The 22398-nt window shown below is 35.7% G+C and overlaps 1 protein-coding gene across 8 annotated transcripts in view; it reads right to left on the bottom strand.

The window, feature by feature from the left end:
- Nucleotides 1–22398, bottom strand: part of SCLT1 (sodium channel and clathrin linker 1) — a 223477-nt gene that overhangs the window by 183921 nt on the left and 17158 nt on the right. For all 8 annotated transcript variants that reach the window (XR_010345381.1, XR_001110683.3, XR_001110682.3 and 5 more), the window contains exon 2: nucleotides 21958–22025. Coding sequence is in view for 4 of the 8 variants with exons in the window: in XM_064383881.1 (XP_064239951.1) it covers nucleotides 21958–22025 (68 nt within the window). In the remaining 4 variants the exon portion in view is untranslated. The remainder of the gene's footprint in view (nucleotides 1–21957; nucleotides 22026–22398) is intronic.

The following is a 22398-nucleotide window of genomic DNA, read 5'->3' as shown; positions in this document are numbered from 1 at the left end:
AGGGTTTTTAGTGTTTCTATCTCCTTCAGTTGTGCTCTGATCTTAGTTATTTTTTGTCTTCTGCTATCTTTTTTTGTTTGCCCTTGCTTTTCTAGTTCTTTTAGTTGTGATGCTGGGGTGTCAATTTTAGATCTTTCCCACTTTCTAATGTGGGCATTTAGTGCTATAAATTTGCCACTTACCACTGCTTTAGTTGTGTCCCAGAGATTCTGGTATGTTGTCCCTCTATTCTTATTGGCATCGAAAAACTTCTTTATTTCTGCCTTAATTTTGTTATTTATCCAGTAGTCATTCAGGAGCAGGTTGTTCAATTTCCATGTAGTTGTGTGGTTTTGAGTGGGTTTCTTAATCCTGAGTTCTAATTTGATTGCACTGTGGTCTGAGAGACTTTGTTATGATTTCCATTCTTTTACATTTGCTGAGGAGTGTTTTACTTCCAATTATATGGTCAATTTTAGAATAAGTGCTATGTGGTGTTGAGAAGAATGTATATTCTGTTGATTTGAAGTACAGAGTTCTGTACATGTCTATTAGGTCTGCTTGGTCCAGAGCTGAGTTCAAGTCCTGGATGGATATTCTTGTTAATGTTCTGTTGCTGATCTAATATTGACAGTTGGGTGTTAAAGTCTCCTACGATTATTGTGTGGGAGTCTAAGTCCCTTTTCAGGTCTCTAAGAATTTATTTTATGAATTGAGGTGCTCCTGTATTGGGTGCTTATATATTTAAGATAGTTAGCTCTTCTCATTGCATTGATCACTTTACCATTATATAATGTCCTTCTTTGGCACTCTGTCCCAGGGTGATGGAAATTTTATCTATAAGCCTCTGACTGAGGCTGCCACCTTTCTTTCAGAGATGCCCTGTGAGGAGGAATCTAGAGAAGCAGTCTGGCCATAGCCTCTTTGCCTTTTTAGGTAACCTGACCTCAGCCTCCGAGTAGCTGGGACTACAGGCACATGCCACTATGCCCAGTTAATTTTTGTATTTTTGGTAGAAATGTGGTTTCACCACATTGGTCAGGCTGGTCTTGAACTCCTGACCTCGTGATCCACCCACCTCAGTCTACCAAAGTGCTGAGATTACAGGTGTGAGCCACTGCGCCTGGCCTGTTTCCAGTTTTTTATTTAAAGTTTCTTCAGAGAAATGCTGTTAGTCTAATTAGGGATTCCTTTATATGTGACTTTCTGCTTACCTCTGGTTATCTTTAGAATTTTCTCTTTGTCTTTGACTTTTGAAAATTTGTCTGTAATATACCACAGGAGGATCTGTTTGGGTTAAGTCTCTTTGGGGATGTTTGAACTTCCTGGATCCAGATGTCCATATCTCTCCACAGCCTTGGGTAGTTTTCAGCTATTATTTCATTAACAGGTTTTCTCTGCTTTCCCCTTCTCTTCTCCTTCTGGAAAGCTCATAACATGAATATTTGTTTGCCTAATGGTGTTCTATAAGTACTGTAGGCTTTCTATTATTTATTATTTTCCCACAGACCAGGTAATTTCAAACAACCTGTTTTCAAGGTCAGAGATTCTTTACTCTGCTTGATCAAGTCTCTTCTTGAAGGCCTGTACTGTACTTTTCATTTCATTCATCCAATTCTGCAGCTGAGAAAATTGTTTTATTCATTTTAGTTATTTCTATCTCTTTGTTAAATTTCTCATTCATATTATAAATTCTTTCTGATTTCATTGAATTATCTACTGTATTATCTTTTACTTCATTGAGTTACCTTAATATCATTACATTGAATTCCTCTTCTGGAAATTCATTAGTTTCCTTTTCATTGGGTTCTTTTATTAAAGACTATGTTCCTTTGGTGGTGCCATATTTCCTCCCTTTTTCATGTTTCTTGTTTCCCTGCATTGATCCACATACCTGTTGGAACAATCATGCCTTTCACATCTTCTAGAGTAGCTTTCATAGAAAAACACTTTCACCTGCAGATGGGCTTTAGTGTACCAGTTGGGAAAGGTGTGCTTATTTTGTTTCTAGGTAAGTGCAATGATATAGTGTCCATGCAGGTTTTCCAGCTGCAATTAATGTCAGCAATAACTGTGAGTGTCTTAGAGGCCTAAGTTGTAGAAGTTAGTGGCAGTGCTGGTATGGATTGTTAATTTCCTTAATGTCAATTATTCTTGGAGTCCTCCTATATTTAATTTCAGCACAATAGGGAGGCTTATCAAGAAGATCTCTCTTGGTCCCAGGTCTGACATGGCCTACAAGTAGCTCCAGTGTCACTGGGTTCCTGGTGCAGGATCTTGTAATGGCTGTGGGGTGAGAGCTTAGGCTCAGGGTTTCATCAACCCTTTGTGGTACCTGGGTTTGGGGTTTCAGGTTTGCTCTTCGTGGCAGGTTTGGACGTAGAGTGCCCACACAGCCAGGATCTGGACTCTAAGACACCCCTATCCACTTGGGCCCGGGGTCTGGGTTGTACTTATTCTATCCCCGGGGAGCCAGGGCACAGTACTGGCCCAGTTCCTAAGAAAAAAAGGTACTCTGGAGATTTGTGCCTGAGGAGCAGAGTACATCTAGAAGTAATGAATTTGAGCCAGTAGAGTTCAATGGCATCTCAGATCCCAGGGGATAAGACAACATGTAGTGTTGACTATAGACCCTAGGGTGGTAAGGCTTAGCTATATCCTTCTTTCTGTGAGGGCAGGTATGCAGCAGCAAGTTTCCCAGAATGTCAAAGCACAGTTGTCTTTTCAGTTTTGGGGGCATCAGAGAACAGCACAGCAATGAATCCACTCCCTAAAAAGAAATGTGTCTCTGCAGCTCAGATTCTAGGGGCTAGTCCAGCTCCAGGAAAGCAGGGTATGAGCTGAGTTGTCTGGCCTGTAGGGTGGGGTGTTTTAGCTTAGTCACTGATGTTTCCCTGGGATAAGCATTCAGCTCAGCCAGAGCAGCAATTTCCCAGAAGGTGATAGCATACTTCAGATCAATCCTGGGGAGAATAAGCATTCTGGGTGGCCTAGATGCCATTTTGCTGGAGTGTAGGATACTGCTTCAAATTAAGGCACTGAGGAGATGTGATTGCTCTGAGCACTAAAGTACTGTTTTCCGAGGAGACAGAGTACCACTTTGGGTCCAGTCTGGTATGAAGGGGGGAAGAGGTGAGGAGAAGGTAGAGTAGTTCTACCTCTGCCTGGCCCACAGGGAAGGGTGTAACAGTTTCTCACAGCTAAGTTTTGAGATGCTGAGCCACTGAGATGGGGTGGTTGGGAAGCAGCTTAGCCTCAGTAATGAAGGGTGGCTATGGCTACTTGCTCCCAGAACAAGGTACACTCCAGTTGCAGTTTCAATTCCACAATGCATAGCACACTAGTTGCATATGCTACAGGGGTCATAGTACAGTGCTGGTTCCTTTTCTGGGGGCAGTATGGTTATGTGGATTCTAGGTAGCTCCCTCAGATAAGCTTAGTGACTTCGAGGATTGCAGGGGACCCTAGTGGTGAGGTTTGTAGGTGTCCAAGGAGTTGATGCAGGCTGCTGAGATCCTCTTGCTTACCTTTTCCATGTAGAGAGAAATTCCTCCTTGTCCCTAGCTGGTCCCAATTGGGGGTTGAGGTAATTCAAGCCTGTCATTTCATTCCTTTTACTTTTTTTTTAAATTGTACTTTAGGTTCTTGGGTATATGTGTGGATCATGCAGGATTGTTGCATAGGTACATACATGGCAAGGTGGTTTGTTGTTCCTTCCTTTTTCTACATGGCCATCCTGAGTTTCTGTGCCCACTTGGGTTTCTGTTACTCCTCTGATGCACTCTGACACTATTTCTCAGTTATTTTTGTTAAAATGCAGTTATTTGTTGTTCTGGCTATCTTTTTGAGGGGAACAACTGATAGAGTCTTTTATTTGTCTACCTTGCTGATGTCACTTTTTCTCTTTTAACCTTTGTAGATGAGTTAAAAATGATTTATACACCACCATTATGGTGTCAGAATATTCTTGACTATAAACTTACTTTTATCATTAAGTTGATACTTTCATCTGTTTCAGTATTTTCTTAAGTAGTATCACTTTGTTTCAGCTTCAAGAATTCTTTAGCATCTTTTGTAAACAGCGTCCCAGTGGGTGATTAACTCTCTCAGCTTTTGTTTGGGAAAATCTTTACTTCTCCTTCATTTCTGAAGGGTAGTCTTGTTCGGTAAAGTATTCTTGGTTGACTTTTTTCTTTCAGTACTTGAATATATCATCTCACTCTCTCCTGATCCGTAAGGTGTCTGTTGAGAAATCCATTGATTGCCTATAGGAGTTCCTTTGTATGTTATAAGTCCTTTTCTCTTGCTGCTTTTAGAATTATCTCTTTGGTTTTTGAAAATTTGATTATAACGTGCCTCAGTAAAGTCATCTTTGGGTGAATCTGTTTGGGAACTCTTGAGTCTTATGTCTGATGTCTAGATGTCTCCCAAAATTTGGGAAGTTTTAAGACATTATTTCTTTAAGCTTTGTGCTTCTTTTTTTCTCTCTCCTCCTTCTGAGACTCTCACAATCTGTGTATCACTTCTTTTGACAATGTCTCATAAATATCTTAAGCTTTCTTAATTACTTTCCAATTTTTTTTTCTGTCTGACTGGATAATTTCAAATAACTTGCTTTCAAGTTCACAAATTCTTTCTTCTAATTCATCAAATATAATGCTAAAACTCTCTATTGCACTTTTCATTTAATTGACTGTGTTATGCTGCTATCTTAACAACTGAATCAATCTTATGTTGCTATCTTAACATATGAAGTAGTCATCTCCTCTAGTCTTTACTGACTGGCTTTGGGAAAGAAACACCTTCACCAAGCTTCTCTCAGACATTTTCAATAGATGTACCCACTCCACACTTTCACCCATTATCTTTTAGGAAGAATTCCTAAGATTGTATACTTTCTTTGGATCCTATAAAACTAGGCTGGGTGTTAAGAGTATCCCATGTTTTTCTTTGGGGTAGTGCCCTGAAATGCTCACGCTTGTGTGCATTCTCTAAATCCCAAAAAGTTGTGGCAGCTGACTATGCTTGCACTCCCCATCTAGGGGGTGCACATGAAAGCCAGATGTGGGGAAGGAGGGCAGTAAGGCATATGAATTGTTGGAATCACCTGTGAATCAGCTGGTGTGGTGGTAAATCACAGGCTAGGTGTCCCAAACAGCTTGTGAGTGGGCCTGCTGATAGAGTTTGCAAAGTGGTTAGTAGGATACACAGTCCTTTCTTGAGTTTCAAGCCCTGTTTTTCCCACTCCTAGTCTCTCCCAGACACTTAGCCAGGCCGATCCCATTATTCTGGGTGGGGCCAGAAATAGGTGGGTCTCTTGGAGTGTACTGCACAGGTAGAAAAGCTAGAAACTTACTCACTATGCTCTCACTTCTCTCTGTGGGAAGAATCACAGGCTGAAGGAGTCTCTCTTGGAACCAAGTTGTGCCATCTTGGGACAGGAGTGATGTAGGTGAACTAAAATTGTTCTTATTCTTCAATGTGTCTATTCTCCCTTTTTTTTCTCCGATAGTATTCTGGAACTTCTAGCCTTTTAACTCTTACAAAGGGTGGTTGTCAAAATCTGTAGGGAGATGACAGTAGATAACACTTACTCTGTTATCTAGCTCTCTTTCACCTATTTTCTAATTGAATAGCTGGTTTTGTTTTTTCTTATTTTTTAAACTGTTCAATTGTAAGAGCTCTATATAAATTTAAGATAGTAATAACCAGTCATATAGATGGTTGCAAATTTTTCTGTCAATCTGTGGTATGTTTATTCATCCTCTTAAACAGAGCAAAAGTTTTTAACATTAATAAAGTTCAAATTTTCAATTTACAGACCTTGCTTTTTCCTTTTATGAACATGCTTGTGATTTCAAGAATTCTGTTTCTCGTTTTAGATTCTGAAGAATATCTGTAATTGACTCTAAAAAATTTCACAGATTTACATCTTAGGTTTAACTCTACGAGCCATTTTGAATGGATTTTTGTATAAGTTTTGAGATTTTCATTAAGATTACAGTCTGTTTGCCTTCTTCTTTCTAGCTTTCAGCATTGTATTTTTGTTTCACATATAATGTTCAATGCTTTTAGATGTACATAGTGAAAGAAACAGGGAAAAGCATATTTTCACCATATTCCGAAATTAGATGTCCTCCCTACAGTTTTTATGTGTCTAATTTTTAGTATTCTAAGTTCAAAATATTTTCTAGCTTAATTTATAAATTTCCTTTGACCAATAAGCCACATTAGAAGTATATTGTTAAATTTCAAAGCAACACAGGATTTTTTGGCTAACTTTTCGTTGTTGCTTTATAGCTAAATGCCACTGTGGTCAGAAAACAAATTATACATAATTTGAAACTCTTGACATTTTATTGAAATTAATGACTCAGCATATCATCTATTTTGGTAACTGTTCCATATGTACTGCAAAACGACATGTACTCTGCTTTTGTTGAGTGCAATGTTCTACATAACTTATTTAGGGGAATTCTGTCAATTGTGCTGTTTTGACCTTTTATTTTTCTTTTTGTTTATTCCTGCTTACTCTCCACTGTGAGAGAATTCTCCCTTAAAAGTGTATATTTGCTTCTTTTTTCCTTTTAGCTTTGTCATTTTTTTTCTTTAGTATATTTTGAAGTCTGAAGTTGGGTGTAGAAGTATTAAAATTTACCAGGGATCTAACCTATTTATCTATAGTAATATTTATAGTAAATATTTACCTATATTATTATTTCTTAGTTAAATCAATTTCATTTCATATTACTAGGTCTATGTTTGCTTTCTTTTAGTTAATATTTTCATGGTATAACTTTATCCTTTTCATTTTCAACCGTTTTGTTGTTCACATAGTTGGCTTTGAGTGTGTGTGTGTATGTGTGTGCACGTTAAGTACTTGGAATGTTTAATTTATTCACATTTAATATAATTAATGTCCATAATAAAATTCAGTTGGAACAAAAGTTGGCAAAGCTTTTCTGTGAAGGGCCTGGCCATAAATATTTGACTTTGCGAATAACATGGTTTTTTGTCCCAACATTGAAGCCTGTTGCTATAGCACAAATGCAGCCATAGACAATATATAAACAAATGAGTATAGCTGTGTTCCAAGAAATCTCTATCTACTGGAACACATAGCAGATGGGATTTGGCTGGTGGGCTACAGTTTGCTGAACTCTAAATTACAATGTAGTTTGTGAATATTTCTCAGGAAATAAATAAATAAAAGGCTCAAAGTACCAATATCTTGCAAGAATGTACTGTGTTTAAGTTTGACTCATACAATATCAAAGTATTTCAAGTGTGAATTCTAAATTAACAATTTCACAACAATTTATTTTCTTTCCATTTATAGTGATTAAACTCTATTATATTGGGAGGGAAACATAAAATAGCAACATACAAAATTAGAGTACCCAGACACAGAGCAGGCTATGCATATATGTAAACTTGGTATAGATAAGTCAGTAGGGAAAGCATCAAGTAATAAATGCTGGAAACTGGTTATTTATATGGAGAAAAAAACAGAACCCTGTCCTAAACAATCCACAAAAATAAATTCCAGATGAATAAAGACTTAAATGTGAAAAGCTCATATATGCAAGTGAGGAACTTCTTAAGACACAATAATAAAATTCACAATAGAAAAATATATATATTTAACTGTATTAAAAGTTAAAATTTTTCTATTGCAAAGCATATAAACAAGATAAATAAAAGTCCACAGTTGAAAATTTACTGTTTTGATGACTAAAGGATATTAATAGAAAAAACATAACAGAGGAAATCTGAGATTAATAACAAACAAAAGCAAGTATAATCTCACTAATAATTAGAGAAATACAAATAGAAACAAAAGTGAGATGTCACATTACACAAACCAAACTGACAAAACAAAATATCTGACATTAGTACCAAATGTTAAAAGAATGTTTCACAATGAACACTCTATAGACCATGAATCAGAATGAAAATTATTGCAACCACCTCTAGCAATTCTAGTAAATCTTAAGATGAGGTAACTCCAATTTTAGGTAGACACACTAAAAAAAATCTCAGATGTGTATATGAAGATATGTTCAAGAATGTACTGAAACATTACTGCAAAATTAAAGAATCAGACAAAACCTAAATTTCTTTGTCAAGAGAACAGACACATTTTGGTATAGTAATACAACAGAATGTAGTAGACAATAGTTACAGTACATAAACTGGCAAATTATCAAATATTAAAAATAATATTGAGCAAAAAATAGCTTTTGCAGAATACATACAGCATATCATCACTTATTAGTTTAAAAATGTGATAGATGGCATTATAAAAGAATTTCATGTATAATCATATGAAGTATTAAAGCATGTATAATATTGAAAAACACTAAATCCGGGATAGTAATTACCACTGGGAAGGGACAGAAGGAAACAGGTGAGAAAAGGAGTGCACAGAGAGATTCAATTATTTCTGCAATATTTAATTTCTTAACAAAAATAAAACATAAAACATAACAAAATGAAACAAATATGGCAAAAAGTTAAAAACTAACACAACTGGGTGGTAGGTAAACAGGTATTAGTTTTATCTTCTACATTTTGATGTATGCTTGAAATATACATATTTTTCAAAATAAAGAATAAGATATATAAAGCATTTAGCTTAATTCCTGACATAGAAAGCTGTTAATAAATCTTGGCTTGTTATCTTTTTTGTTTTTTTTCTAAATATGAGGAAAAAAAACCCAAATCATTAGCTAACCCAATGTGTATATTGTAAGCATTTAACCAATATGGGAAAGATTAACTCTTGAAATACAAAACTTTAAAGGATATGTTCACATGGTTCCAGGAGAACTGCAATATCAATTAGGCAAAATGAAAAGGTAATCTTCCACAGTGTATCTTGGTGAAAAAATAATAAGTGCATCTAGTAGCCTATATAATTTCAGAAACTGATTTATCCTAGACTACTAAAAATAGTTTATACTTTAAAAGATTAAGAATTTTTTTATTTTTTTTAGATGCAGTCTGGCTCTGTCACCCAGGCTGGAGTGCAATGGTGCAATCTCAGCTCACTGTAACTGCTACCTCCTGGGTTCAAGTGAGTCTCCTGACTCAGCCTCCCAAGTAGCTGGGATTACAAGTGCATGCCACCATGCCCGGCTAATTTTTGTATTTTTAGTAGAGACGAAGTTTCACCATGTTGGCGAGACTGGTCTTGAACTGACCACAAGCGATCCACCCACCTTGGCCTCCCAAAGTGCTGGGATTACAGGTGTGAGCCGCTGTGCCTGGCCAAGAAGTAATATTTTAACTTAAAATTTTTTTTTTTTTAATTTCTATAGGTTGTTGGGAAACAGGAAATGTTTGGTTACATGAGTAAGTTCTTTAGTGGTGATTTGTGACATTTTGGTGCACCCATCACCTGAGTAGTATACACTGCACCCTATTTGTCTTTTATCCCTCACCTCCTTGCCACCCTTTCGACCTGAGTCCCCAAAATCCACTGTGTCATCCTTATGCCTTTACATCCTCATAGCTTAGATACCAATTATGAGTCAGAACATAAATGTTCAGTTTCCCATTCCTGAATTACTTCACTTAGAATAATAGTTTCCAATCTCAGCCAGTTTGCTGAAAATGCCATTAATTCATTCCTTTTTAAGGCTGAGTAGTATTCCATCATGTATATCTCTCACACAGTTTCTTTATCCACTCATTGACTGATGGACATTTGGGCTCGTTCTATGATTTTGCAATTGTGCTGCTATAAACATGCATTTGCCAGTATCTTTTTTGTACAATGACTTCTTTTCCTCTGGGTGGATACCCAGTAGAAGGATTGCTGGATCAAATAGTAGTTCTACTTTTAGTTCTTTTTAAAGGAATTTCCACACTGTATTCCACATTGGTTGTGCTAGTTTACATTCGAACCAGCAGTGTAGAAGTGTTCCCTGTTCACCATATCCATGCCAACATCTACTGTTTTTTTGATATTTTGATAATGACTATTCTTGTGGGAGTAAGGTGGTATCATGTTGTGGTTTTGATTTGCATTTCCCTGATCATTAGTGATGTTGGGCACTTTTTCATATGTTTTTTGGCCATTTGTGTATTTTCTTTTGAGAATTTTCTATATGTTTGTTGGCCATTTGTATGTCTTCTTTTGAGAATTGTCTATTCAGGTCCTTAGACCACTTCTTGATGGGACTGTTTGTTCTTTTCTTGCTGATTTGTTTGAGTTCATTGTAGATTCTGGATATTAGTCCTTTGTCAGATGTATGGATTGTGAAGATTTTCTTCCACTCTGTGGGTTGTCTGTTTACTCTGCTGACTATTCCTTTTGCTGTGCAAAAGCTCTTTACTTTGATCCCAGCTATTTATCTTTGTTTTTAACTGAACTTGCTTTTGGGTTCTTGCTCTGAAATTCTTGCCTAAGCCAATGTCTAGAAGGGTTGTTCCAATATTATCTTATAGAATTTTTATAGTTTCAGGTCTAAGATTTAAGTCTTTAATCTATCTTGAGTTAATTTTTGTATAAGATGAGAGATGAAGATCCAGTTTCATTCTCCTATATGTGTCTAACCAATTTTCCCAGGACCACTTGTTGAAAAGGGTATCCTTTCCTCACTTTACGTTTTTGTTTGCTTTGTCGAGGATCAGTTGGCTGTAAGTATTCGGGTTTATTTTGGGGTTCTCTACTCTGCTCCATTGGTCTACGTACCTATTTTTATGCCAGTATCATGCTGTTTTGGTGACTACAGCCTTATAGTATTGTTTGATATCAGGCAGTATGATGCCCCGAGATTTGTTCTTTTTGCTTAGTCTTGCTTTGGCTATGCAGGCTCTTTTGTAGTTCCACATGAATTTTAGACTTGTTTTTTTCTAATTATGTGAATGATAGTATTTTGATGGGAATTGTGTTAAATCTATAGACTGCTTTTGGAAGTATGGTCATTTTCACAATTTTGAATCTACCTATCCATGAGTATGGAATGGGCTTCTATTTGTTTGTGTCATCTATGATTTCTTTCAGCAGTGTTTCAGTTTTCCCTGCAGAGGTCTTTTGACTCTTTGGTTAGGTATATTCCTAAGCATTTTATTTATTTATTTTGCAGCTATTGTAAAAGGGGTCAAGTTCTTGATTTGGCTCTTCACTTGCTTACTGTTGGTGTACAGAAGGGCTATTGATCTGTGCACATTAATCTTGTATCCAGACACTTGGCTGAATTCTTTTATCAGTACTAGAAGCTTTCTGGAGGAGTCCTTAGGGTTTTCAAGGTAAATGACCATATCATCAGCAGTGACAGTCTAACTTCTTCTTTACTGATTTGGATGTCCTTTATTTTCTTCTCTTGTCCAATTGCTCTGGCTAGGACTTCTAGCACTATATTGAAGAGGAGTCTTGAGAGTGTGTGTCCTTGTGTTGTTCCAGTTCTCAGAGGGAATGCTTTCAATTTTCCCCCACTCAGTATTATGTTGGCTGTGGGTTTGCCATAGTTGGCTTTTATTATATTGAGGTATGTCCCTTGTATGCCAATTTTGCTGAGAGTTTTAAACAAAAGGGAATACTGGATTTTGTTGAATGTTTTTTCTGCATCTATTGAGATGATTATGTGACTTTTGTTTTAAATTCTGTTTATGTGAGGTATCACACATATTGACTTGCATATGTTAAACAATCCCAGCATCCCTGCCATGAAACCCACTTGATCATAGTGGATTACCTTTTTGATACATTGTTGGATTCGGTTAGCTAGTATTTTGTTAAGGATTTTAGCATCTATGTTCATCAAGCATAGTAGTCTATACTTTTCTTTTATGGATATGTCTTTTCATGGTTTTGGTAACAGGGTGATGCTGGCTTCATAGAATGAATTAGGGAGAGTTCTTTCTTTCTCTATCTTGTGGAATAGTATCAAAAGTATTGGTACCAATTCTTCTTTGAATGTGTGGTAGAATTCTGCTGTGAATCCATCTGGTCCTGGACTTTTTTTTGTTGGTCCATTACAATTGCAATCTTGCCGATTATTGGTCTGTTCAGGGAATCTAACTATTTCTGATTTAAGCTAGGAGGGTTGTATTTTTCCAGGAATTTATCCATCTCTTCTAGGTTTTCTAGTTTATGTGCATAAAGGTATTCATAGTAGCCTTGAATTATCTTTTGTATTTCAGTGGTGACATTTGTAATATCTCATGTTTCATTTCTTAGTGAGATTATTTTGATTTTCTCTCTTCTTTTCTTGGTTAATCTTGTTAATGGTCTATCAATTTTATTTATCTCTTCAAAAAACATCTTATTTATTTTTTATTCATGTTGTTGTTTCAATTTCACTTAATTCTCCTCTAATCTTGGTTGTTTCCTTTGTTCTGATGGGTTTAAGTTTGGTTTGTTCTTGTTTCTCTAGTTCCTGAAGGTATGACCTTGGAATGCCAGTTTGTGCTCTTTGTCTTTTTGATGTAGGCGTTTAGGGCTATGAACTTTCCTCTTAGCACTGGCTTTGCTGTATCCCAGAGGTTCTGGTAGGTTGTGTCATTACTGTCATTCAGTTCAATTAATTTTTAAATTTCCATCTTGATTTTGTTTTTGACCCAGTGCTCATTCAGGAGCAGGTTACTTAATTTCCCAGTATTTGCAGGGTTTTGAAGATTCCTACTGGAGTTGATTTCCAGTTTTAAGCAACTGTGATCTGAGAGAGTGCTTGATATAATTTCAATTTTCTCAAATTATTGAGGCCCTGTTTTATGGCCTACCATATGGTCCATCTTGCAGAAAGTTCCATGTACTGTTGAACAGAATGTGTATTCTGTGGTGGTTGGATGGAATGTTATTTATATATCTGTTAATTCTATTTGTTCCAAGGTATAGTTTAAATCCTTTGTTCTTTTGATGACTTTTGGTCTTGATGACCTGTCTAGGGCTGTTAGTGGAGTACTGATGTCTCTCACTATTATTGTGTTGCTGTCTATCCCACTTCTTAGGTCTCTTAGTAATTGTTTTATAAATTTGGTAGCTCCAGTGTTACGTGCATTTATGTTTAGGATTGTGATATTTTCCTGTTGGACAAGGCCTGTTACCATTATATAAAGTCCCTCTTTGTCTCTTTTAACTGCTGTTGCTTTAAAGTTTTTCTTTTCCCCCTGATAAAAGAATAACTACTCCTGCTTGCTTTTGGTGTCCATTTGTATGAAATTCTTTTTCCACCTCTGTGTTACTTCAAGTTTATGTGAGTCCTTATGTTTTAGGTGAGTCTCCTGAAAGCAACAGATGGTTCGTGAGTTGTTATCGATTCTGCAGTTTTGTATCTTTTAAGTGGAGCATTTAGGCCATTTACATTCAATGTACTACTGAAATGTGAGGTACTGTTGCATTCATCATGCTCTTTGTTGTCAGTGTACTTTGATTATTTTGCTTTTGTTTTTGCTTTTTGACTTGTATTTTTGTTTTACAGGTCCTGTGTGATTTATGCTTTAAAGAGGTTCTGTTATGATGTGTTTCCAGGAGTTGCTTCAAGATTTGGAGCTCCTTTGAGCAGTTCTTATCGTGGTGGCTTAGTAATGGAGAATTTCTTCAGCATTTGTTTGCCTAGAAATGACTGTATCTTTCCTTCACATACGATGTTTAGTTTAGCTGGATACAAAATTCTTGGTTGGTAATTGTTTTGTTTGAGGAGGCTGAAGATAGGGCCCCAATCCCTTCTAGCTTGTAGGATTTCTGCTGAGAAATCTACTGTTAATTTGATAGGTTTTCCTTTACAGGTTACCTGGTGATTTTGTCACACAGGTCTTAAGATTTTTTGTTTCATCTTAACTTTGGATAACCTGATGACAATGTGCCTAGGCAAAGATCATTTTGCATTGAATTTCCCAGATGTTCTTTGTGCTTTTTGTATTTGGATATCTAGGTCTCTAGTAAGGCCAGGGATGTTTTCCTTGATTATTCCTCCAAATATGTTTCCCAAGCTTTTAGAATTCTCTTCTTCCTCAGGAACACTGATTATTCTTAGGTTTAGATGTTTAACATGATTCCAGACTTCTTGGAGGCTTTGTTCATATTTTCTTCTTCTTTTTTGTCTTTGTCGAATTGGGTTAACATGAAGATCTTGTCTTCAAGCTCTGAATTTCTTTCTTCTCTTTGTTCAAGTCTATTGCTGAGACTTTCCAGAGCATTTTGCATTTCTAAAAGTGTGTCCAAAGTTTCCTTAATTTTTATTGTTGCTTTCTTTAAGCTATCTATTTCCTTGAATATTTCTCCCTTCACTTCTTGTCTCATTTTTTGGACTTCCTTGCATTGCACTTCGCCTTTTCTTGTCCCTCCCTGATTAGCTTAATAACTAACCTCCTAAATTCTTTTTCAGGTAAATCAGGGATACTTTCTTGGTTTGGAGCCATTGCTGGTAAAATAGTGTAATTTTGTGGGGGTGTTGAAGAACCTTGTTTTGCCATATTATCAGGGTTGGTTTTCTGGTTCCTTCTCATTTTGGTAGGCTCTGTCACAAGACAGGTCTAGGGCTGAAGGCTGTTGTTCAGATTCTTTTGTCTCTTGGGATGTTTCCTTAACATAGTACTCTGCCCCTTTTCATATGGATATGGCTTCCTGAGAGCTGAGCTGTAGTGACTGTTATCTCTCTTCTGGATCTAGCCACCCAGCAAGACTACTAGACTCTAGGCTGGTACTGGGGGTTGTCTGCACAGAGTCCTGTGATGTGAACCGTTGTGGGTCTCTCAGCCACGGATACCAGCATGGTATTTGGGATGTCTCCTGGGTTCTGCAGGAGCAATCTGCTTCCTTCAGAGAGTGTGTGGGTCCTCTTGGGTTTCCTGATTTATTCCTGTAGTCGTTCTGGAGCAAAATTTTACAATGTGAGCCTTCGCACACCGCTCTGTCCATTGTATTTCAACTTTCAATTGTTCAAAAGTTAAGTTACAAAAGCTTCTTGGGATGACTAAACAGTTCAAACTTTTAAAATATTACTTCTCAAGTTGCTTAGGAATTGTTCTAAAATCAAAATCTTATACATTAGTTACAACTGGAAATAGGAGATGGATAATATTTTATAAAACAGCAATTTATGCACTCATTGATCTATCCATCATTTTTATGGGTTTCCTGATTGTTACCCCTATCACATTTCACTCCATTTTAATTTACCTTATAGATCACATTATGCATGCCTTATTCACTATCATATTCCCAGAGTCTAACACAATGCCTCAATACTTATAGGTCCACAATAAACTAGAGATAGATCAATGAATGAATGAATTACTTTCAGATTATTCAAAAAGTCATTCTTTTAAAAATGTTTAGAAGTCTACCAATGCTTATTCAATTAAATCCAAACTCCTCAACATAATCATATAGCTCTCTACAACTTACTCAACCTAACGTTTTTCATATTCTCTCCTATACACCAATTCAAGTTATTTTGAAATTTCATCTACTCTTCAGTGTCAATAAGATATCCCACATTTTCAAGAAACCTTTCCCGATCTCTCCAATTATATTTCCTTTGTCACCCTTAATAAACTCATTTGTTTTTAATGTTCTTAAGATACAAGTAATATGCCATTTACCTAGTTATTTGATATTTGTCTCATTCCATATTTTTATTAGCCTGTAAGTTCCCATAACATGGTTATTTTATTTTATCTTCATATCAGTGAAGCACGAGGCATAATTTTTTCCATAAAGGTAGTGATAGAAAATATTAGTTAAGCTGAATTATGTGAAAACACTATTCAAAACTATTTTCTAATAACAATTGCTAAGAATAAATGACCCAACAATCCAAAGTAATTATAAAAGTTGTAAGACAAGAATAAGTATAATATGTCAAAACAGAGATAACAATGCTTTGAAAGCATAAAAATATTAATTTAGTAATCCCTTTTCATTTGCTAGCAAAACTTTTAGAAGAGAAAACTCTATTACTTAATAACTCAAGCAGTAATAGAAAAACTCATGCTGAGAAACTAAGACTGAAATTGCCTAAAAAAATTTACATTTTTTAAATTTTTTTCTAAAAATTTAAACAAGCTAACTAAAGGAACAATTTAAAGAACTGCATATTTCTTGAATCTTAAATAACTGATATTGTGTAATTAATTTCTATTTGTCTTTTTAAAAATTAGAGACAGGTTCTTGTTTTATCACCCAAGCTGGGTGCAGTAGTGCAAGCATAGCTCACTGCAGCCTCAAATTTCTGGACTCCAGAGATCCTCCCACCTCTGCTTCCTGAGTAACCAGAACTATAGACATGCACCACTATGCCCAGCTAATTTTTAAATTTTTTGTAGAGACAGGGTCTTGTTACGTTCCTCAGGCTGGTCTCAAACCCCTTGGCTTAATGATTCTCCTGCCAAAGCCTTCCAGAGTGCTGAGTTCACAGGCATGAGCTACCATACTGGGTCTCTGATTATCTTTGATCTCCAGATGACTCCCTGAGATAATGGTGATGGTATATCACAGAAAAAAATGTTAATAATATTGGATTGTGGTTAGGTAAGCAAATTTTCTGGATATTTTTCTTTCTCTAAGAAAATTATACACTCTGTAAGTACTCGAATTACAGTTTTGAATGTTTACTTTTGGCTCTCACTCTAATAAACATTGGCTATCAAATATGTAAATTGCATATCTTCCTCCATCCTTTGGAAGGAAATAAAGTACAGGTTGACTAGCATTTTGGGAAGATGCTCTTGTACATTTTAAAGGACTGCAGGAAATCTCTTAATCCTTTCATTCATATCACAAGGAGGTTGATTTTCATCATTTATCAATAAATGTTGATATAGAGCATAAGAAACTGATAAACTTACAGTCAAACTCTCTGTGATATGCTAAATCTTCAATCTCCTAGCATTATGGGATGATGCAAAATCATTCCTTCAAGGTTTTACCTGGATAATTCAGTGATTGACAGTCCATAATTACAATGACCAATACAAAAGCTATAAGCATAAGTGACTATTTAAATCTAAATTTTATTCATTTAATATGAAAATTAAATAAAATATTCATTTCTTCAGTTGCATTAGCCTAATTTCAAGTGGACAAATGCCCCATATAACTAGTGGCTACAATACTGGACAGTGCAGAATTATACAGCATTTCTATCGTCAGAGAAAGATCTATTGACAGTCCTGATCTAGAAAGCTAATAATGTGATTCAACTCAAACAGCACTGGTGAATTGTTATATTTTATCTATTGAGTCTTACATTTGTTAATTCATGAACAACAGGAGTAGCCTTGCCATTTCTTTAATGTAATTTTCAAATAACTGTTATCTGATAACAGTTGGCATAAACTGCTATACATTGTACAAGACATGCCAAATTCTTTCCTGCCTCAAGGCTCCTTCTTGGTCCATTCTTTGACTCAATCTTTCTTTTCTGTCCCAACTTGAATGTTACTGCCTTAGAAAGGTCTTCTATGACCTTTCTATCAAAAATAGGTCTCTACCATCACCTACTCCACAGCAACATACATATTAACCTCTATCTCAGCACCTTGCTTATTTCTTTCATAGGATACTATAATTTTAACTACTTCATTCATTCATTCACAACTCTTTCATTCATTCATATATCTTCTACTGCAGAAGGATCCTTTGTCTATGTTATACATAGTCCTGTCCCCAGAGCTTACCTAGGCATGAACTCAAAATTCACTGAATGAGTAAATTAATGTTTGTTGAATAAGTGAATGTATTTGGACTATGATGTCTTTCCCCTCCATAGCCTCTTTGGTACTATGCTTTCATATGTATTCCTTCCTTTCTTTTTATTCTGGCTTACGTATCTTCTTTTTGCCCCCAGCAGACTACCTCAATATTTTTTGTTTTAATTTTGGGTACAAGGGGTAATAGGTAGAAAGAGAATTCTCAAGCCAGAAGAAGACAATATTTTTAGGCAAGCTTTCAGAGAAAATAAACTTATTTTTAATATTTCATCCTGTCCCCTCAGCAAGTACCAAGAGACCAAAGCACTAACCTTAGCCCCCTCAGTAGACACATGTACTGGTGTGGCATAGATAACAAAGAGGATTCAATTAGCCAGGATATGAAAAAAAGAAAAAAGCAAGTATTCAAGAAAAAAAAATGTAATAAAGGAAAATGGAAAAAAGGGAAATTTTCCACTAGCTTTTTTGAATAAAATCATTTTCGTATCTTGAATATTTGTCACCTAGTGCCTACTACTATACTTCAGAGAGCAATGCCACTTGAAATACTTTTTACTTATACAGAAAATACAAAATAACCCAAGACAACTGAATTTCACAACCCTGAGAAAAATCATTCAATAAACCAGCTATTTAAAATATCTTTTAAAAGTTATATACAATTATAATGAAGGGAAGAGACAACTGAATTATGAAAGTATAATGAGCCAAATATTTAATATATTAAATATATAAACTATTCAACACATTGGAAGATTTCAACTTTTACCTTATGTCCTCACAATTTATGTAAAGTATAGTTAGTTATCATAAAGGTAACATATTCCCTTAAGCACAATAAGCTTCAAAATAGTTATCTTAAGGCAATTCAGAAAATTTACTTTGATCCAAAGCAAGCCTAAATGATCATTATGTAATAATAGCATTAAAGAATTTTCACCATTACACATAACAAAAGTTTATATAGAAAATCATGTTTCAAGTTCCAGCTTAAAATACAAGAAATAAATATCAAACTCCTGTTGGTTTGTTTTTCCAGTATCACAAAAAGACTTCATAAAGTATGTTCATTTAACACAACTCCTGGCAATTTTATGGCAACTAATGTAAGGACTTTAGGACTTTATTTTGAAAAACAAAACTAAAAAGAATGAACTACTTGTATTTCCCAAGTTGATCATGACTTTTCACATCTCCATGACTTTCACTTTATTTGACATACAGAGTTAAAATCATGTTGGAAGATAAGTGGTTAGGAGGGAAGGAAAAAGAAGAGGAACATAGTTGTTTCATTCACTCAAATATTTATCAAATGCCTACTGACCAGAACTGTTCCAGGCATCTGAGAAACATGGCTAAACTAAAAAAAGAAAATACCAATTTATGAAGGATTTCTGCTGCCAGTAGCAACAACTAAGTTACAGTGATAAGATATATGAGCTAGTGCTCCTGGATCCCACATACCCATTGATAATGGTTTCCTCTTACTTCTTCCTTTACTACAAAACATACAGAGAACAAACTTAAAAAAAATTCTCCTGAACATTTTTTCAGAAACCAAAATAATATAGCTGAGGTAAAGAATCCTCTAGGGATGCACTACATATAGCCAAAGATATGGGCATTATTGCTAGAAAGCAGATTAATCTTCTCATGCTGTCATATCACCTCCTCTCTTACTACTGCAAACCATGCAGTGAAAAGCAAGATCCCTGGGGATTGGAGTCTAGAAACAGCAACATGTTCTGAAGATATGGAGGATGGCAGAAGAATCTTAGGCAGTAGCAGTATGTTACCACTAAAGGGATAGGAATCAAGATTTGGTTGCAAGACAACAAGAATAGTACACATAAGAGAAGAATGGGTAGCTTCAGAGAAGTAAAGCAGTTATAATTCTTCCAAAGAGAACACTCTTGTAAAGGAAGATGTGTCCCTACTAGGTCTGGTACTCTTGGGCTTTAATTAGTATAATCATAATGCATAATGCAGGTACATCTGAAAGGCTGGAGTCACCACTATGCTATCTGTTATCTTTCATAATCAAGTCAAATAGCTTTCCACAGATATGCTGCATTACTCATGCCCAGAGTCATCTGGAGCTTTTATATATATATTTTTTACTCTTCTGTTCAGGCCTATTCCACAGACACTAAACAGAAGCAAAAATCTTAAGATTATGAGCAAAACGTAGAAGCTGTTGGAATATGAAAGATTTTCTGTCACTTAAATTATTACAGTTCTTAAGTATGCATAAAAATTATACATTATAATAAAAACAATATCATGGTTATAACCGTAAATAGTGAATGAATAGCTTCAAGACTCTGCAGACTCTGAATCTGGTCTTTGGAAATAAAAGCATAGAGCAGTCACCTAAATATTGAACATACATTGAAAAGTATTCATAAGAATAAGTACTCAAGCCAACCAAACAAACTATTCCTTTTTAATACTAAAACCAAGTTCTTTACTTTTAATATCTTAAAAAACAATTTTAATTCTGTATTAGTCCATTCTTGCCCTGCTATAAAGAAATACTTAAGACTGGGTAATTTATAAGGAAAAGAGGTTTAATTGGCTAATTGCTCCACAGGCTGTATAGGAAGCCTGGCTGGGGAGGCCCCAGGAAACTTTCAGAAAGCAGAAGGAGGAGGGAAAGCAGGCACATTTCACATGGCTGGAGCAGGAAAAAGAGAGAAAAAGGGTGGAGTGCACTTCATCTTTACAAACAAGCAGATTTCATGAACTCACTCACTATCACCAAGAACAGCAATGAGGAAATTCGCCCCCATGATCTAGTCACCTCTCACCAGGCCTCTCCTCCAACACTGGTGATTACAGTTTGACATGAGATTTGGGTGGGGACACAAATCCAAACCATATCACTCACCCTCGGCCCTTCCCAAATCTAATATTCTTTTCACACTGGAAAATACAATCATCCCTTCTCAACAGTCCCCCAAGTCTTAGCAAGAGTGACTTTTACTCTAGTTCCCAGTAAGTTCCTCATCTCCATCTGAGACCTCCTCAGCCTTGACTTCACTGTCCATATCACTATCAGCATTTTGGTTATGGCCATTCAACAAGTCTCTTGTATGTTTCAAACTTTCCTTTATCTTCCTGTCTTCTTCTGACCTCTCCAAACTGTTCCAACCTCTGCCCATTATGCAGTTCCAAAGTCGCTTTCACATTTTCAGGTATCTATATAGCAACGCCCACTCACTGGTACAAATTTTCTGTATCAGTCTATCCTCACATTGCCAAGAGGATATCTGAGACTGGGGAATTTATAAAGAAAAAAGGTTTAGTTGGCTCATGGTATCTTTATAGCAATGCCTACTCACTGATATTGAAAATTTGGACTGGTACAAATTTTCTGTATCAGTCCATTCTCACACTGTTGTAAAGAATATCTGAGACTGGGCAATTTATAAAGAAAAAAGGATTAGTTGGCTCATAGTTCTGTAGGCTGTACAGGAAGCATGGCTGGGGAGGCTTCAGGAAATGTTCAATCATGGCAGAAGACGAAGGGGAAGCAGGAATGTCTTACATGGCCAGAACAGGAGCAAGAGAGAGAATGGGGAGGTGCTACATATTTTAGACCACCAGCTCTCATGAGAACTGACTCGCCATCATTAGAAGGGAAAGGGGAAATTCGCCCCCATGATCCAATCACCTTCCACTTGGCTCCTTCCTCCAACACTGGAGATTACAGTTCAACATGAGATTTGGGCAAGGACGTAGATCCAAACCATATTAAGTTCTAATTACAAAATTCATTTATGTAAAAGTAAAACACTCCTAACTGCTTCCATAGAAAGTTATGACGAATCTATGAGCCAGTCTTCCTTTTAATATTCTGTAATGCAAGGTCCACCATTAATTATATCTTTCTGGCTAAGCAATTTTTAAACACAATATTTAAATAAGAAGATATGACAACCAAGGAAAAAATATATTTTTTAAAAACCATATATTATTTACAATTTGCATTAGTTTATGCTTCTGTCATAATTTATGAGAATGCAGAGAATTAAAACACAGAACTAGATGTATATTGAGAAACAATTTTAGGATGTTTCAAAACTCGAATGAATTCTTATTTTAGAACTCAGACATTTTATATATCATATATAATATATAGGCTCCAACTCTGGTTGGAGGAAAAGGGCAATTTCTATTGACAAAAGATTTACTTTCATGAAGCAAAAACAAGTTTCCCATTACAAGAATCAAAGTTGTAAGCCAAGTTTCGAAGTGCAGTAGACAACTTCACATGAGAATATTCCCAAGTAGAATTTATAATTTACATACCTGTACAGATGAGTATTTGGAAAAATTTCCCATTTGATACCACCTAAAATCTTCATTTAGTCTTTGATCTGAAACAAAGGGAAAAACAGATTTCAATTTTTTAAAACTAGAAATACAGTAACTATTTAATATATCCAATGCAAAACATCTAGTCTCCACTGTGTCTCAAGATAAGATGAATCATCAATTTGATACACCATTTTAGAACTTGAAAATAAGCCCTTTTATATATCTAAGCCAACTAATTACTGCTAAGTGAAAAAAAGAACATCTGCAAAGAACTACCTTTTCTGATTTCATAAACGTGAATTCCCAGCCTCTGTTGGCTAGCTCTTCAGGTTAATGGAAGTAAAATATATTCTCCACATCTTATTCCTGCTACTAAAATTGAGAAGCATTGGGAAGATAAGCTATAGCCATATATTTTTAGATTTCTTAAAA

Source organism: Aotus nancymaae, unplaced genomic scaffold (assembly GCF_030222135.1).
Source record: "Aotus nancymaae isolate 86718 unplaced genomic scaffold, 86718_ANA_hifiasm-v0.15.2.pri h1tg000033l, whole genome shotgun sequence".
NCBI lineage: Eukaryota > Metazoa > Chordata > Mammalia > Primates > Aotidae > Aotus > Aotus nancymaae.
This window is presented reverse-complemented; position numbering and strand designations above follow the sequence as displayed.